We start from the raw sequence: 18,318 nt of genomic DNA, 5'->3' as shown, positions 1-18,318 counted from the left end.
ATTATTAGGGAAGATAACTCATTTTAGAAAGGTAAAGTACCTTGAAATGTCATTTTAAAAGAGCAACAGTATTTGAAGTAGGGATTAGAATTTCTGCTTGCAGGAAGGCTTTCAGCAAACATTTCTGTTTTCCTTCTCCATTTTTGTCACCTGTCCAGGTTGCCCTTTTGCCATCCTCTCAATAGACAAAATGTTCAGGGGATGGCTGCCTTGTGCCATGCACCAAGGGGACTGAAATTAGCTGATGCAATGAGTCTAATATCCACCCTTTGAGTCTTACTATTCAAATTAACATGCCACAAAATGTTTGTGTATCCTCTGTGGCCCCTTAGCTCCATTAGAAAACTGTGTGAGCAAGGACAGGAGACAGGGAGATGCTTCCTGGAATCAGTAGCTGATTTGCAAGCCTGAGGAGTTTGCATGAAAGGCAGCAGTAAAAGTCAGTCATCAGCCCTGATATTTATAGTGAGAGGGGGAAAGAAAGGAGGGAAAACCATGAAATGTTATTAGGAAGTCAGGGAAATAGAGAGAGCTACTCAGTATAACTCATACCTTACTACCTGTTCTTCATTTAAAAAAAAATTTTTTTTTAATGTGCGATATATATGTGGAGTCTTTTCTAAGAAACAGAAAGAGGAAATCTCCTCCCTCTGATCAATGGTATATGATAAGTTACTATAGTATTTTGATACAAAAAATTGAAATGAACTAACCACAAATGCAGGAAGATGAGGTCTAAAAAACAATACAAAGTTTCCTTTATTTCCCTTGCTTTTTTATGTTAGAAACTGGGGAATCATGCTGAATTTCAAATAATTTGCCTAGTCCCAATACCAAACCATTGCATGCTTTGCAAATTGAGATGCATTTAAAAAAAAATTTATAAAATATATGTCAAATAGTGAGAAAATAGATGAAAAAGTAATTTTCACATTATATTAGAAGACTATCTAGTGGCTTGCAAATAAGGAAGCATTCATTTTGTTGTCAATACAAATAAATACATAACAATAATAGTCTCAGATGCTTTGAAAACAGTTGGAACTACTGAAATGGCACAGAACTAGGGAGTTTTAACATGCCCTGATGAACTGTCACTATTTTAAGTGCAGAATTACCTGGACTCATCGCTTGTTTTTGTATCTTTGATTTATTATTATCCTGGAGAGATTAGACCATGGTGTTTGGAATTCTAAATGAACCTCCACACTTGGAAATTATTCCCTTATACTACCTAGCAAATAGAAAGTGGCTAAGCATTTTTGGGGAAAATATGCTCAAATATACAGTAAAGTGAAAAACATATAGGTACCCTGTCTTTAAATGTCTTCTTGGGTCTTTGAAAAGCATTCAGTTTAGCACAAAACTGCTCTTTGGATTAGAATTAGGACCCTTTGGGAAGGCTTATAAAAGCATTCACCTTTGGGAAGCTACTGGGTTTCCAGAGCGATGAGTAAACCAAACCAGAAGTAATCACAGAATGTTAGGGTCTGAAGTTAGAGAAGCTCTGTCCACCCCCTATTTTGCATGTGAGAAAACTGGAATCCCAGAGTTTGACGGCCTTGCCCAGGACACACATGTCAGGGGTAAGGCTGTTTCTATTAGAATGGCACCTCCTGACCTCATCTAGTTTCTCCTTTGACCATAGCATGCTCCCTGGAATTCTACAGTACCCAACACCTCCTCCAATGCCTGGCACGTAGTAGACTCACAATAAATGTGTATTGACTAACTGAATGGCCTGAGAACCTTAATAATTAAAAACATCATTTTAACTTACTTAAAAACACTGAACGAATGTGCTTCTCAGAGAGGCTAGCCAATTTCAACAAGACCATTATGAACAAGAAGGGGGCTGCTGAATAATATAAACAGGAGGAAAGAATTCAACTATAGCCTGTAGTAACAAGGTGAAACACCCCATGACGACGAGGGGCTAGAAAAGCTGGTGACCTGTGACTATATCAGAAGCACCTAAGCATCCTTGGCTATGATGGAGAAAAACATAGTATGAGATTCCTTTGCTTTCTGCTGCTATTCAAACAGCAGGCGTATGTTCAGAATGGTTCTTTTAGAGAAAACAGGGTGAAATTTTGACATCAAAAGGTCTTGAGATAACCATAGTAATGAGAATGACCACTGGAGGAAGAGCATCCCTCTTTTATACTGAGTTAGAATATAGCTATTTTGAGCATTTTTATTCAAAAAAATGGAAATTTTGCTTAATTTCCATTTATCCTGTTCTAAGTCTACCAACCCTGAAAAGCAGAGGCATGATTGATCTTAAAATGTCAATCTCTTACCTAAAGAGAGGAAGAAAAGATTTATTTAAAGAATTTATTTAAAGAATAAAATGTCACAGGGATTCTTAGGAGAAAAGCTCCTGGGTTTGGATTTTCTTTGACAGCCAGGATTCCAAATGAGTAATTTTCCCCCTCCATACATTTTGTAGTAGCTCCCCAGATAGCTATCAGTGCAGATGTCCAGACTGGCAAATGCTTCCATGTTTTAGGGTCCTTCTTGTCAGTTAATCTACCTGGATGCTGACTTTCAGGAAAGACTTCTTGGTACTGAAAGAAAAACTCCTCAGGCCCTTGGGGGGCCTGATAAAATTCTACTCCTGGATACACCCATCCCACTGAAAATGCATCCACTAGGATGGGGTTGGGGATGAAGGAGCTGGGATTTAATACCTTTGGTTTAGTCCTAGGGGATCAGGGAGGCAAGTGAAACCCAGTTTAGAGAGCTCACCTGACTACAGTTTAAAGTATGAACGGGTACAGAAAATGTGAATGGATTCATCAGAGAGCCTGAAGAATTCTCAGCGTCTGTATGCAGTCTTCACATTGGAGATTTAATGTACACATTATGCTATATTTCCAGCATCTACAACAGTGCCTGCCTGGCACATAATAGGCATTTGATGATTATTTGTTAAAACATTTCAGTGTTAAAATTAGAGGAAATCTCCCACTAGATGCAGACAGAAATTTATATTATTTATGAAAATTTATCCATTTTTTATGACCTTTTCAGGTAAAAAACAAAACAAACAAAAATGAGTTTAAAGACACCTTGAGTTTTATCTAAATTGGCCTCTTGTTTCAGAAAGAATCTTCCTCAAATCACCCTAGATTAATGAATTCTACTTCTAAAGACATTTAGATGGAGAATGGCTATATATAAAGTCCAGTGACTGGCACCTTGGTTTTCTTTGTGTGAGGATAAATAATTCCTGCTCTTCAGGTATTCTGTATTTTCCAGATGGTGGGCAAGATTAATGGTGCCTGTTGCCATTGCTCTGAACTAGCTGGAAAGACCTCTAGTCATCCTGACAACCTGGAAAACTAGGTCTCTCTTCTCATCCTTGCAGTCACTACAGAGGATCAAAAGGCAGAGAGGAGAACCACTGTCATTGCAGAAAACCAGACTAAGGAAGAGTCAATCTAAAGATAGGAATGTATGGTCTGCTCTCACTCTTAGGGAGTCTGAGGAATGAGTCAGTCTCTCCAAGGACCACCAGGCTGCCAGAACCAAAAAACTTTCATTTGTCCTCTTAAGGATGGGGAGGGACAGAGGGCATAGGTGAGAACACAGCTGCAGGTGGCTATACTGAAACCTTTGGGAGAGCATGGCCCCAAGAAAGAGAAAAAAGGAAAGGGGGCCTGCAATGGCCTGACTATTTCATTTTCAACAAAATTTATATTTTGAAATCCTAACCCCCCAAAGTTGATGGTATAGGAGGTAGGGCCTTTGGGAGGTGCTTGGGTCATGAGAGTAGAGCCCTCATGCATGGGATTAGTGCTCTTATGAAGAAAGAGAGTCCACAGAGCTCCCTAGCCCCTTCAGCCACTTAGAGACTCAATAGAAGCCTGCATCCTGGAAAAGGGCCCTCGCCCGACCGTGCTGGCACCCTGATCTCAGATTTCCAAACTCCAAATTTGTGAGCAATAGATTTCTGCTGTTTGTAAGCTGCCTAGTCTATATTTTTACAGAAGCCTGAAATGACTAGGACAGGGACAAACTAACAATGTTCCTAGTTAATTCTCTAAAAAATAAATCTACCAGGAAACCACCTATTCCTGGTTTCCAGATAATGCAAAGTTCATTTATGTATTTACTCATTCAATAAATAGAGCAGCTCAGACCAACGCTATGGATTGGCTTGGTAAACATGTCTGCTTCTTGACAGAGAATCAAGCAAGAAACTTACATGTGATTTTGGACTATTCTAATAATTTCTGTAGGTTACATAGTTACATGTGTATGGTCAAATATACCAAGGATAAAGGGAATATTCTCAAAATAAAATCACCCTTCAAAAATTATTTAAAAGGTCTGGAAGATCATAAATTGAAGAGATGGCTTGGCATGAAGTCAGGGTCCGAATGTACCAGAACTGCTATATCTTAGCAGATTTACTCCCTCAGGGGCAACATAATCTATATTAAACTTAAAATACACAGGCCTTTGGCTCCCCAGTGGCTGTATGGTAGTACTCTAATTTATTTGGAATCTGCCAAGGAAACAGTTTACCCTTTCATTTATGTCTCATTTTATGTTTTTGAATTTTTAGTAAGTCATTGATTTTTGTTGACCATTTTTCTATGGCACATGGAGAAAAGTAAATTGAGTGTTTGAGAATTTTCTCTCTAAACGCCTTCCATAAAATGTAATGATAGTGCTTTTCCTTTGTATAGTTTTTGGATGCTACTTTACCCTTTGTGTCAATGACTCATCACAGGAACAGAAAAGTTCCCACCAGTTCCTTACTTGGTATCTATATGGCTCTAAGTGAAGACATGGGCTTTTATCCACAAACTGCTATAGTCAGATTGTTGCCGAAATATGAATTAATTACTGCAGGACCCAATGTACTGCTGTCACCAGGAACCAGAGAGTTAAATCCAGGACCCAAGGCGATATCTACAAGCAAAAGTGGTGGGGACTTGTATCTGAATCATGGTGGGGTGCTAAGGTTTAAGAGGGAAGGTGAGATGGAGAGACACAGAAAACCTCACCACAGCACGTGGTTGTTTCTCCTTAGGAGAGCCTGTGGCTTGTTGTGCCTGTCAAGTAGGCTAATGTGCCTGTAAATTTCCTCTGACAGAAAACACATCACAGCAGCAGCAGCACCAGAAAACGATACAACCAAACTGTGGAAGACCGAAAGCCCAGCACTTTCAAGGGTGATCAGAATGCAACAGAGTTAAAAAAAATACAAGGCATTGAAAATAAACAAAGGCTAGGAAGAAATGAGATCACTTTCTAAGAAAAAAGCATTTATCATTTATAGGCCAAAAGAAATGCTTCTCCCACAGCCATTTTTTATATATTATTTGGCAGTCTCAGTTCAAGGTCAAAAATATTAGAGGGCAAAAGGAATATGACTCAATATTTAAGATTTGTCATGACTGGCTTTGTAACTGCATAAATATTAAATATGTAGAAATAATTGTAAGCACATTATCTCCACATCTCCACATGTTGCTTTAATTTTTAATGTAATCTTTTTCCTGAGCTGGCTGTGGGTCTGTGATTTGCATAGTTAGAATGATCCGGTGCCATCAATTTAGTAATGAAGTTACTCATTGAACAGAAGAGGCTTCTAAAAGATTATACAAAGCTGCAGGAAAGGAGAGTGTAGAAATGAAAGTTTATGTTTCAGGTAAATGGGAAGTTTATTTTAGAGCACATTTTCCCATTATAAATTTAATATGGCTACTTTACAATAAATTTGGAAAACAAAAAAGAGGGGGAAAAAGCACCTATATTTTCATCATCCTAACTTAGTGTTTTATATTCTGGTCTTTTTATACTTATACATATATATATTTAACATAGATGTAATCATAGTTCTATGTGTGTATATGTGTATAGTTTTGCAACCATATTTTTATCTTATTAATATGGTTTTCATAACTATAACTTTTATGACTATGAAATAATGATAATAAAGGGGTCTATAATTAGACTCACCCACAAAATTTCTGTTGGCTAGCATTAGCAGAGTACTTAAGCACCTGACACTGGGGCCTGATGAATCAAATACCAGCTCTGCTATGTAACTGTGTGGATTTGGACAGATTAGTAAAGGCTATGCCTCAGTTTCCTCATCTATAAAATGGGCATACTAATAGTGCCTCTATTAGCGTGTTCTAGTGAGAGTTAAACGAAATAATCCATGGAAAGCACATAGCCTGGCTCTTTCATACAGTGAGTACTAAGACTAAGTGTTATTAAAGACAAAAAAGTCAAATACATTATACTGGGTTAAAAAAATAAGCTTTGAGTTTTACAAAACTGAGTTTCCTGAGACATTGCCATCATCCCCAAAATCCCCATGTGCATTTTTCCAGTAACAACTCCCCACCTCCACCACTAATCAGACTTCGATGGTTAACACTTCCTTGCTCTGCTTCATACTTTTAACATCTGAGTATGCTTCCCTAAAAGTATAGCTTCATTCTGCCTGTTATTGAACTTGATATAAATGGAATCTCTCTCTCTCTCTCTCTCTCTCTATCTCTCTCTCTCTCTCTCTCTCTCTCTCTCTCTCTCTCACACACACACACACACACACACACACACATATATATGAAATAGATATCAGTATACTAATCTTGTAGAGTTGTGAGAATTAAATGAGGCAACACAAGCAAAGTATCTATGTACTTAGTATCTAGCATTGAATGGTCACTCACTAAATAGAGTTCATTTCTTTCTGTCCCCATATGGGATGTCCTTTGGTGACTGAGGTGATTAGCAAAATAATTTGGGGGGAAATTCTCTTTAAAGGACTTTAAAAAGACCTTGTAGGAACACAAAGATTTGGCGCTGATTCACAAAGACAAGAGGAATATCTTTAAACTCAGCTCAAGAGCAAACAGACTTCTATTATGAGTACTACCAATTCATCCCAACTGGTGGCTCAGGGCCCAGATAATTTGTTAATTATCTCAACAAATATTTATTAAGCCTCAACATTTCTAGACACTACTTTACTCATTAAGATACAGTGGTAAATAAAAAGGTCCCTGATTTCCAGGAGTGTGCATTCTACTGGGAGAGACAGACATAAAATAAGTCAGTATATAATTTCAAATAATGAGAAGGATTATGAAAAAAGGCATTCTTCCTTTAGCTCTCTTTCCCTTACCTTCTCAGAAGTTTATTATGTTACTTGACTCATCCCGTCTCTCAGCTTCCTTTCATGGGAGGAAGGGCATAGGTTGGTGGAGATTATGCCAATAATGTCAAGATTCTCTTAGGTAGGCAAGTAGTTTCAGGATATGTGAAGAGTCTGGGGCCTGTTACTGTTTCATGGATGCCAGCAGAAAATAGATGATGCCTGGATTAGAGACAAAGGAGCATGTCAAAGCAGCATTAGCATGATGTTGGCACTTGTTTCTTATGCCCCCCAAATCCCATGGGGTCTAAGGGGAGGGGTCCAGGTGGCTGCCACATACTCAGTGGTTTTCTGTCACAGCCAAGGAATATTGAACTCAGGGAATTTACTGCTTTTATAGTGTTTGGTAAGCAATCCTACTCTTTGGGAGGAAGCTATTACTTGGTTGCTCAAGGTTGCTTGCTGCAAATCCAACCCTGAGAAATGACCCAAGTAAAGAGTTAGTCTGGGCTCTGCATCCTTGGCATACCCAGAAATAATGTACAGAGATGCTCAGGACCCTTGGCAGATTGCTTTTTCCAACAGGTAGAGGGGAGAAAATAATTGAACCCTCCATCCTTTACAGTTTTGTGCAATCATAACTACAAAATTTTCTAAGGTCTTAGAAGTTAGAACTTTGTTTCTACTCCCTTCGAAACTTTCACCCTAGATGTGATATATTTAGGCAATTGAAGACCTCAGACAGATTACAGAAGAAGTTGATAGGGGATGAGATAGATTTTCCAGTTATTACCAAATATAACCTGAGGCTTCTGTATGGAAATACAGCCTCTCATCTCCAGAAGCATGGTGCTAGACCTCACACCTAGAAACCTCACCCCAGGCTCTTTTCCCATTCAAGCTATCATTGAGTGCTCATTTTAACAAACCTCCACTGCAAACATATATTTATGTGGGAGGGAAAAGGGCAGAATATGATATGTTCTCAGCCCTGAGCTCTCCTTGTATGGCCACTGCTCTTGAATCCTGGTAGAAAGCGCCATTCATGGGTCATTCTCAGAGTCCACTTTCCTTGCGCTTTCAAGCCAGGGAGAGAAAATTGTAGACTTGCTCCATAATAAATCAATGTTGTCCAATTTATCTATGTGGACTCCACTCTCCACTTCCAATGGTGGTAATTTCAAATGTTCTCTATCCTATTCACCCCTTCATGGAACCCATTTTTCCATTTCCCAGAGAAAATGGAAGGCAACTGGGGAATGCTCTCCCAACATGTCATTTGTTACCTCTTGATTCCTACAGCAAATGCTGAAAAATAGCTATTATTATCTCAATGGGATACATTAGAAAATAGAGTTTTGGAGATTTTACGTAACTCTCCCAAAATGACAAAGGCTGTGTGTCCTGGAGAAGGAATCAGAAGAAATCTTTATGACATGGGACCTTACTCATGTAGGCTTTAGAAATGGGAAAATAAAACTTCCCTGGGTTTTTTTTTTTTTTTCTTTTTAGTGTTCCTGTAAGAGGCTCTAGCCTCCTAAGCCACAGAAATGTATGCACTACAGAGAATGTTTTCTTTCACTTTTCCTAGATATATTTCTCATACTATAAATATTATATCTGTAGCTGCTTGTTTTCCTAACGACAGAGCTAACTGCTCTGATCCAAAGGGTTAATAAAACCTCTCTTATCTTCCCCAAAGCAAAAAATTATATCCTGGGAAAGGCACCTAGGTTAGTTCTGAAGGTGCTGGGAAGACTGGAGTGTTATCTTTCTAGTTATTTAAATTTCAACTAGGAATGAAGACATTCCTAGGCTCTGGAGTTTGAAGACATCTGGAGTAAGGAGGAGACCCTTCCAGGAGAGGAGGGGCACAGCTGCCTCCTTTACCTTTATAAGCAGAGAAAAATCATTTTCCCTTGTCCTTTGTCCACAGAGTATCTGGCCACTCATATAAGGAAATTTCCATTCTTTTTCATCACTTTGTTGTCCCAGGGGTAAGGCCTGGGGCAAACTGGGAGAGGGGAGCATGCAATTCTTACTTACTGTGGGATAATAAGAAATTTGCCTCTGATCCAGAACACCTCATGTGCTCATTCAGGATAAAATGAATAAAGATGGATATTAAAAACCCACTACTAGACAATTCAGAGGAGGGATAAGAACCACAAATATTTCTAGACCATGAGATAAGTAGCTATAAAAAATACCTGACAATATTTGAAGAGATAGAGAGATCGTGTTTGAGTTTCCTTATGTGGAATGAGTAGGAGTTTGCTGGTGGACAAGGCAGCTGGAGGACATTCTAAACATAAAAACTTATACCAAGGATTTGAGGTACATATTTGTTCAAGTTTTTATAAAACTGACACTTTCTTCAAGGTACTACTCTGTTTGTCACAAATCTGTCATATTAATTTTATTAGAATAGGACAGTCTACTGCCATCTTCCAGAAAATAGTTCTAATAACTATACAAACTGACAATATCAGCAATATGTGTGGCACTTCTTGGAGATGTTCCATGTGCAGTCTGTACAACCATACACAGCAGCCCTGTCTGCCTAGCCCATTAGAGAGAGGTAAGTTGTTCAACATAACTGGAGTGAAGATTGTGTGTGAAAGTGTGATAGGAGATAAGCCTGGATAGAAAGGCAGAGGTCAGACTCCCAGGTATATAACCAAAAAAACCCCAAAACACTAATTTGAAAAGATACATGCACCCCAATATTCATAGCAGCATTATTTACAACAGTCAAGGTATGGAAGCAACCTAAGTGGTCATCAACAGATGAATGGATAAAGAAGATGTGGTATACGTATACAATGGAAAACTACGCAACCATGAAAAAGAACGAAATTTTGTCATTTGCAGAAACATGGATGGACTTGGAGGGCATTATGCTAAGTGAAGTAAGTCATACAGAGAAATTACTGTATGATATCATTCATATGTGTAATCTAAAGAATACAACATACTAGTGAATAAAACATAAAAGAAGCAAACACAGATATAGAGAGCAAACTAATGGTTATCAGGGGGAGGGGCAACATAGGGGTGGGAAAGTGGGAGGTACAAACTATTGGGTGTAAGACAGGCTCAAGGATGTATTGTACAACACAACAAATATAGCCAATATTTTGTAATAATTATAAATGTAAAGTAACCTTTAAAAATCATATTTTTTTAAATTAAAAATAAAATGGCAGAGGTCAGAACTTGAAGAAACTTAGGGTACATACTAATGTGATTAGTATCAAATGTGAAGGTGCTGGGGAACTACTGAAGGATTTTTAGGCAATTGGGAAAGTTGTGACAGTAGGACAAGATAGTCAGGAGACCTGGTAAGAGATAGACCAGAAAATGGGAGTGCCATGATAGAAAAGGATAGGAAGGAGGCTTCTTTGGTCCCAGGGAAGGGAGTGTCTTCCTTTCCAGAGTGGTTCTCTCTACCAAGCTATTGGTCTCCATCACTGTATCTTCTTCTCTACTACCTTGATATATTACTGAACTCTTCTTTTTCCTGTGTCTTCAATCTCTCTCCACTTACTTCATCCCTACAGCCTTTAGCTGCCCCAATATATCAAATACTTGCTTCTGCTCACTCCTACTTTTTCACATGAGTATTTTCCCCTGAATTATACTGGCTTAATTCACTCTTCAGATTGGGAAAATCCTACCCTTCTAAGTAACAAGTGGCTGAGCAGCCCCTAAGCAACAGTGCAGTGGCTAACAGAGCCACAAGGATCACAACAAAAGCTTCTAGGTTGGTTTGCCACACTTAATGGCTGTGGCATCAGCCATTAAGGTGACCACAGGCTCAACTGGATTTAGACAATTTATTACTTGCACAGCAAAAACAATACCAGGATGGTGTCACCTCCCCACATCTCTAGTCCCACTGAAGGACACTGAACTGGAGGGACCCAGTGACAGAGACAGGAGCGATGGTTGATCTACTACTGAGAAGCCATCTCAACTATAGCCAGGCAGTTTCTAGACTTACACAGAAGCTTGCAGCTGTATTTGAAGGAAGATGGAGTTAGATGCAAAGTCCTAGGCTCAGCTGAAATGAGAGAGATGGATGAGAAATGGTTTTACGGCAGCTCCGCACAAGAAGTTTATCTCCCGCTGGTCAAAAGGAATTGCAGGGCATTCCAGGAGGACTCTGGTCAGACTTGCCTGACTGGCCTACATAAAGCCATGTAAAGCCATGTGGTAGCAGAGCTGTCTCTCAGTAACTCCATCCCTGACCCTTCATGTATCCAAGAAAGAATTATTTTCAGGAATTCAGGCCACCCATTAGATTACCTAATTAACTCTACTGATTAACTGCAGGGGCTTGAACCAAATAGTTTCTATGCTTCTTAGGCTACCTCAGATGAGAGTGACCATGACTCTGACTCCTAGCAGGATGATCAGACCCATTTAAAGGCTAAATTGCAAACAAGCTCCCAACCAGAGCCAAGCCAGCTAAGTACATCTCAGGTACCACCGATATAGACCTTAGAGAGCCACACAGCTTTCTCTCTAAGGTAGGAGATATATCACTCCACCTGCCGATTTATTAATATCAGTGCAGCAACAGGTGCTGGCATTTGAATATATTTTACCTTCATTGGCCAGCAGGAGGTCCAGAGAAATGTGATTGTCTATAACCACTTACATTAGAGAGTTCAGACTGGTTTTTGTTAGGCAAGTATAGGCCTGATGTCCACATTAGAGGTAGTACCCTATTGGGGGCATAAACTGTATTAGGAGTGTTTAGTATCATTTATTGCAGCGAGTCAATTTTGTGTCCCTTGTGATGGACAAACCCCGTGGTTAAACCTAAATTATTCCTGCAAAGCAGCCTGCAGTGCTTTTGAGGAGAACAATCTGGCTGTCACAGCCAATCAGCCTAGCCTTTACAGCAAGAACTGCTCCAGGTAAACTAGATTCTGCTAATAGGTTTATAGTGACTTCAGCAACAGCATTTTGCTGACATGGGGGTCAAGGTTTGACTTTTCAGTGTCCAAAGGAACATCTGTTAAGTGTTTGGCAGTAGGGTCAGGAGGGAGTGATAGATACAGCAATCAGTCAGATTCAGAGCATGAGCAATGGTCTGGGGAAAGCATAGAAGAGAATTTTTTTTTTAAGCTGGTACATAGAGAACACATGGGAATGAATAATCTCAGGCTAGGTGGAGCCATATTAACAACCAGAAAATTAATCTTGTTCTGTCATCGTGGGTGGAAGTCATCCATCTGAAAGGTCAACAGTCCTGAGTTTAAGATCTAAGGACTAAGGATCTATGTCCTAAGATCAAGGATCTAGGATCTAAGTTAAGAATTGGTATTCAGATACCAAAGCATCCTGAGATACCAGGCCAGGTGTCCTACAGGTAAGAGCCAAGAGAGGTTAATGAGTCTTCCCCCGACTCTTAACTTCCTGGGGTTTAGGGTGTTCCTTTTCCACCAGTTGTACTGTTGATTTCCTTCCATAGCCACATGATTGGTATGACTGGTGTCTGCAGCACTCACTTCACTATTTTTCCAATCCTATAATTTCTAACCAGCACCATTTGCTTGGATTTCTCTCTTACTGGCTTTTTCCTTGTATAGCTTGTACCATCCTAGAACTTATCCCACCCCTGAGGTGTCGGCCTTGCCAGGACCACTGCAGAGTTGTCATCTCACACTCCTGATTACTGTCTGATGCCCTCTAGTTCAAACAAATCTTATTAAGGTGTATAAAATACTTGCTGCTTCCTGCTTATCATATTCAATCAGCATACTGTTGTCATCATAAACAACCAAGACGAACCTGTGTGGTGTTTTATGGAATGTCAAGATGATCAATATTTCTGTAGGCTATATTGAGGAGAACTGATGTGTCCCTGAGGCAATACTGTGGAGGTATACTTGTAATAGGGAAGAACAAATATGACTCCACATTTAATCTGTTTCTTTTACTTTAACCTTTGTATTCTATTGCTTTTGCTACAAGTTAAGAATGTTGCCTATAGCCTGAAATATACAGGATAGCCCATTCTCAAGGCTCTGATCTTTAAGGGTATAACACTTTTCCATTCACATAGAGATAAAAAGTTGCAGAACAGAGAATAACATTTCTTGTTGCAGGTTTACAGGAACATTGCGACCTGACCTACCTGGACAGTTGTAAGAACAAAGGATTCTGACACCAAGAAGTTTGCAACAACTAACCACACCCCCTCCCCTTTTGGTATAAAAGAAGCCTGAATTCTAACGAGAAAGATGGTTCTTTGGGACACTAGTCCACCATCTTCTCAGTCTGCTGGCTTTCCAAATAAAGTTGCTATTCCTTGCTCCAATAACTTGTCTCTTGATTTATTGGCCTGTTGAGTGGTAAGCAGTTGGAGCCAGGATGCAGTAACATACTGTTGGCTCTGTTAGGTAAAAGCCAGCTGCTTCTGGTGGTTTTTATGAGTAAGTATAGAGAAGATAGCATTATCCATGTCAGTAGCTTTATACCAAGTGCCAGGTGCTGTGTTGATTTGTTTCAGTAAAAACACTGCACCTGGGGACAGTGGCCACAATTAGAATTACTGCCTGTTTAAGTTTATAATAGCCCACAGTCATTTTTCAAGATCCACTTTTGCACTGGCCAAACTGGTGAGTTAAATGAGAATGTGATAGGTATCAGCACCCCTGCTTTTTTTCAAGTCTTTTATGATGACATTGTAACAGGGAAGAACAAATGTGACTCCACATTTGATCTGTTTCTTTTACTTTAACATTTGTATTCTACAGCTTTTGTTACAAGTTAATCACTTAAGAGATTTTGCCTATAGCTTAAAGTATGCATAAGGGCCCATCTCTGGGAACCCAGCCTCCCATGCCAGAACTTAAGCTTAAATACTTTCGTTTAGCTCACAGTAAACATCCTGACCAGGCCCACCTGTAAATGGCTGCAGGAAAGACGAAATTAACACATCCCCTCCAGAGTCTGCTGAAACCCAGAAATATTTGCAAAAACTTATCAGCTTTTTTTACTTTACCTCCTCACCTCTTCCTCTTTGCTCTATAAAAGAAACTAGCATCCAAACCCAGGCAAGATAGTTCACTGGGACACCAGTCCACCATCTTCTTGGTCTGCTGTCTTTCTGAGTAAAGTCACTATTCCTTGTCCCAACATACCGTCTCTTGATTCATTGGCCTGTCATGCGGCGAGCAGCATGAGCTTGTACCCAGTAACAACATTAATTGCTTTACTATCTTGGAAGAGAGTGAGATTTCTAGGCACATCCACTTAGCTTTTCCTATTATAATGGACTTCATCCTATGGATAAGAAAGCCAAAACGGGGATATGCTCAGTTCTAGAACTGAGAAAATAATCACACAGTTGGTGTGTGGATCAAGTGACCTACCAACCAACTGTGAGCTGGATATGAGCTAAGACTTCATCTATCTACTGACCAAGATAAACTCCAGCTTTGGTTGAAGCGTCACAGTGGTGTTTTGAGTCCCTAGGAATTAGCATCAGTTCAGATCTGATGTCTAGAAAACCTCAAAAGATCTCCATATATCCTTTTCTCCAATGTACTGCCACTCTAGTATATAGCCACACATTTTGGGTGGACAAGGTTGAGGGAACATTTACAACGTGTACTGTGGCAGTGGTGCAAGGTAATTCCTAAAGAGTACACGGACTCTCCTTCAATCAAGGGGTTCTGGGTCTGTGAATTGATATAGGTCTAAAAACTGAGTGAGAGTCCACTGTGGTGACTCAGGTCAGATACTGGCTACCTGATTTAGAGCTTTTCTTGTTAATAAATATCAAGTAGTACTCTATTAGGTTGCCTATCTATTTTTTTCCTAGGGCATCTCTGTGGGCCAAGGCACTCTGATTGCCTGTACACACCTGTTGCCCTTTCATAAGGCAGATGTACCCACATTACCTTTGGTGGTCTGTGCTATTTTGGGATCCTGTCATCCCCATTGTTATCAGTGAGTGCACCTCAATAGTGGCATCCTTTATAGTCATACATGGCCTACAGAGGGAAACATCCACAGAGATTTTCAAAGATGCGTGTCTTCCCCTCACTAATGTATTTCTCAATTCTTCATTGAAGGAGCATCTTCTGGGCCTTTGCATGGAACACAGCTGGGGGATGTGCATGCAGATTACATATGATAAGTCCAGTGTAACATTTCTGTAAACTTTTGGATTCCCTGTTCCACATCATGTCAGGGAAGCTCCGGCATTTCAACCTCACAAACTCTAGGCAGCTGATGAGTCCAAGTTTCCATCAGCCAACAAAGTAAGCTTTAGCTGCATGAGCTAACACATATAATAAACACCATAACAATAAATTTGGCTCAGTATAGTATTACATTCCATCCTCCATGGTCTAACACCCTCAGAATCCACTCCCACACGTTCTGCAGGTTTCTGCCTATATATTATCAAAGTCTTGTAGTTACTTTGGTGTGTAAGTTACTACTTCCTCCATCAGAGTGTGCATCTATACCCCAGGAGCATGCTGAAATTTGATCCTAGTTGTGAGTACACTGTAGTAGAGGGTGATTACTGTGGGTTTTGAGGAGAATGTGAATTTCCTCTCAAGGCATCTGCCCCAGGTGAGTTTTCAAGCAGAGGAAGCCTACCTCTACAGAAACTGAAGGGCAACCTACTTCCACTAGTAAGAGAGGCTCAGAGTGACTTGGGGGTTCAAGACTGTCAGTTTCATCTGGGTCTAACCCACTCCAAGTTTGGGGATCCTATTATTTTACAGCACCCTAACTTTTACATGAGAAACTTGCACATCCATGAATTCAACAGAAGTTGTAATTCAGTAACGTGAAAATTAAAACTTTGTGTTTTGATTTTCAGTAATATCATTTTGTTGCTACAATCAATAAGAGCTTCCTTTAGAATTGTATGGAGTCTGTCTCTCTGGTTCTCATACCATAACTTGGAACTGTGCTTGTCATTTCTCTTTTTAAGCAATCAAGGTGTGGGTGGTGGTGGTGGTGGTGGTGGTGGTGGGATGAATTGGGAGATTGGGATTGACATATATACACTAATACATATAAAATAGATAACTAATAAGAACCTGCTGTATAAAAAAATAAACTACAATTAAAAAAAATACTAGGGATGTGATGTACAACATGATGGTGATAGTTTATATTGCTGTATAATATATAGGAAAATTGTTAAGAGAGCAGGTCCTAAAAGTGCTCATTGTAAGAAAAAACTTTTTTTCTTTTTATTGTATCTATATGAGATGATGGATGAGAACTAAACTTATTGTGGTAATCATTTTATAATATATGTAAAGCAAACCATCATGCTGTATACCTTAAACTTATTCAGTGGTGTATGTCAATTATTTCTCAATAAAACTGTAAAAACTTTAAAAAAAAAGCATTCAAAGGAACTCAAAAGAATACATCTCACACCATAGTCCTTATAGTTACCTTACAGCCGTAACTGTCCAGTGTAGCTGCCACTTGGGGCTCCAAGGAACTTGGTAGTTCACTACAATCAGCCACAGATGACTGGTTAATTGGGATGCCCCATGTACTATGAATTATTAGCGTCTTAATTCACTTTGGCAAGGAACTCAGCACTGAGTTCAAGCCCAAAGGCCCAATCAAACCAAACTCCTAATCCTATCTTTGCAGGTCTATCTCTTGGGACTACAAATAAAGTTTAATAAAAAGAATTATTAACTATAACAAGGTTTTGGAATAACGAGATATTCACTAGTAAGAGAACCCTAGAGAATATAGAAAGAGCAGCTTTAAGGAGCTAACCTTATAACTAACCCTTGGACTAGGAGATAGAGGTCGCAAAGAAGAGCTCCCCCAGCCCTTCCCAGGGCTAAGATCCAAAAATTACTGGAGAGGGCACAGCCTGGCTCACTGAATGGCAGAGAAATCACTGTGGTGCCACACCTTGTGAAAAATCGGCCCTCTGGAACTGGCTACAGATCTTGCCTCCAGGGTGCCCAGAAAGCTATACACGAGGTAGTGTCTATCTTTAGCCCCCCTACTACAAAACCACTAGACTTGGGGATGTGGGAAGAAACCGCTGGCCCCTGAGCAGCATAGGAGCTCGGCCCTGGAGCAAGTCTGGTATGCTGCAAGAGCCTGCCTACCAAGGCACCAAAACCAGGTAGCAAAATACTTTTCTTCCTGTAATGTCTCTTCAACATCCTCTACGGACAAAGCTTCAGCCCCTGCTGGCAAAGGTAAACTTACTTTAAAAGGCCCAGATCCATTTTCACAGTGCAGTCAAAAAGGGTGAATTTGGAGTTGAGAGGCAATAAATCAATAACCGGCACAAGCAGGCTCCCCTCACAGACTTTTGTAGCCAGACGTCTACACCTGTCTGGAGTGTCCTTCGGCAGGCTCCTTTCCCTCAGGTTTCCCCAGACGTCACCAAAAGCCGCGGAGGAAAAGATGAGTCTGAACAGAATTCGCAGCCCCCTTCTCCTCACCGAGTTTCCATCCAAGGCACCCCAGGCCTGGGACCGCAAGGACAGGAAACCTGGGCAGTGAAAAGGAAGTGGGGAGAAAGCGCAGCAGAACTGGGCTGCTGGCGCCCCAGGGTCTCTCACGGCCTCAACTTGAGCAATACCGCCTCCCAGGTCACAAAAGCAGTCTGAGGTCTTCCCATCGCTGGGGGCTCCGGCAGGCCGACGCGGGGCGGGCCCTGCGAGCGGCGCGTTGTGATTGGGCGCCGGGGAGCCCGCCCCCTCATCCCGGAGCGTCGGGAGGAGGCGGGGCCCGCCGCCTGCTCAGCTCCGTGGCTGCCGGCGCCTATTGACCCAGCGGCCCCTGCACCGCTGCTGTCTCCTCCTGTTCGTGGCGGGCGGTGCAGGAGCGCCGAGTGGCGCTGGAGAACCGGCGTTTCTCCGCCGCTGCCGCCGCCATCTCCGCATTTGCGGGGCGGGAGGGAGGGAGGGGACTCGCGGCTGCAGCTGGAGCGGGCTTCTCTCCGGGGAAGGTCCTCTCCTTGCTCTCCTTTTCCTCCGCGCGCCGCCGCCGCCCGCCCCCTGAGCCCTCCGAGCGCAGCCCGGGTCCGAGAGCTGAGCGAAAAGGGCGGTGGGGGGCGGGAGGCGCCGGCGGGCGGACGCGCGCTCGGAGGAAACTCCTGCCGGACCCGTGCGTCCCCGCGCCCAGGGTGCACCCCGGCCCGGCCTCAGCGGCGGCGG

At 41.2% G+C, this 18,318-nt stretch overlaps 1 protein-coding gene across 1 annotated transcript in view; it reads right to left on the bottom strand.

The window, feature by feature from the left end:
• Positions 1-7,181: 7,181 nt before the first annotated feature.
• Positions 7,182-18,318, bottom strand: part of LOC112398668 (translation initiation factor IF-2-like) — an 11,602-nt gene continuing 465 nt past the window's right edge. Inside the window, exons 2-3 of the mRNA XM_024743357.1 lie at positions 17,363-18,257; positions 7,182-7,351 (exon numbers count right to left, since the gene is read on the bottom strand). Coding sequence (XP_024599125.1) covers positions 17,718-18,257 — 540 coding nt within the window. The 3' untranslated portion in view covers positions 7,182-7,351; positions 17,363-17,717. The remainder of the gene's footprint in view (positions 7,352-17,362; positions 18,258-18,318) is intronic.

This window comes from Neophocaena asiaeorientalis, unplaced genomic scaffold (genome assembly GCF_003031525.2).
Source record: "Neophocaena asiaeorientalis asiaeorientalis breed wild unplaced genomic scaffold, Neophocaena_asiaeorientalis_V1.1 scaffold26, whole genome shotgun sequence".
Lineage (NCBI taxonomy): Eukaryota > Metazoa > Chordata > Mammalia > Artiodactyla > Phocoenidae > Neophocaena > Neophocaena asiaeorientalis.
Note: the sequence above shows the minus strand (reverse complement) of the source record. Positions and strands in the feature narration are given on the sequence as shown.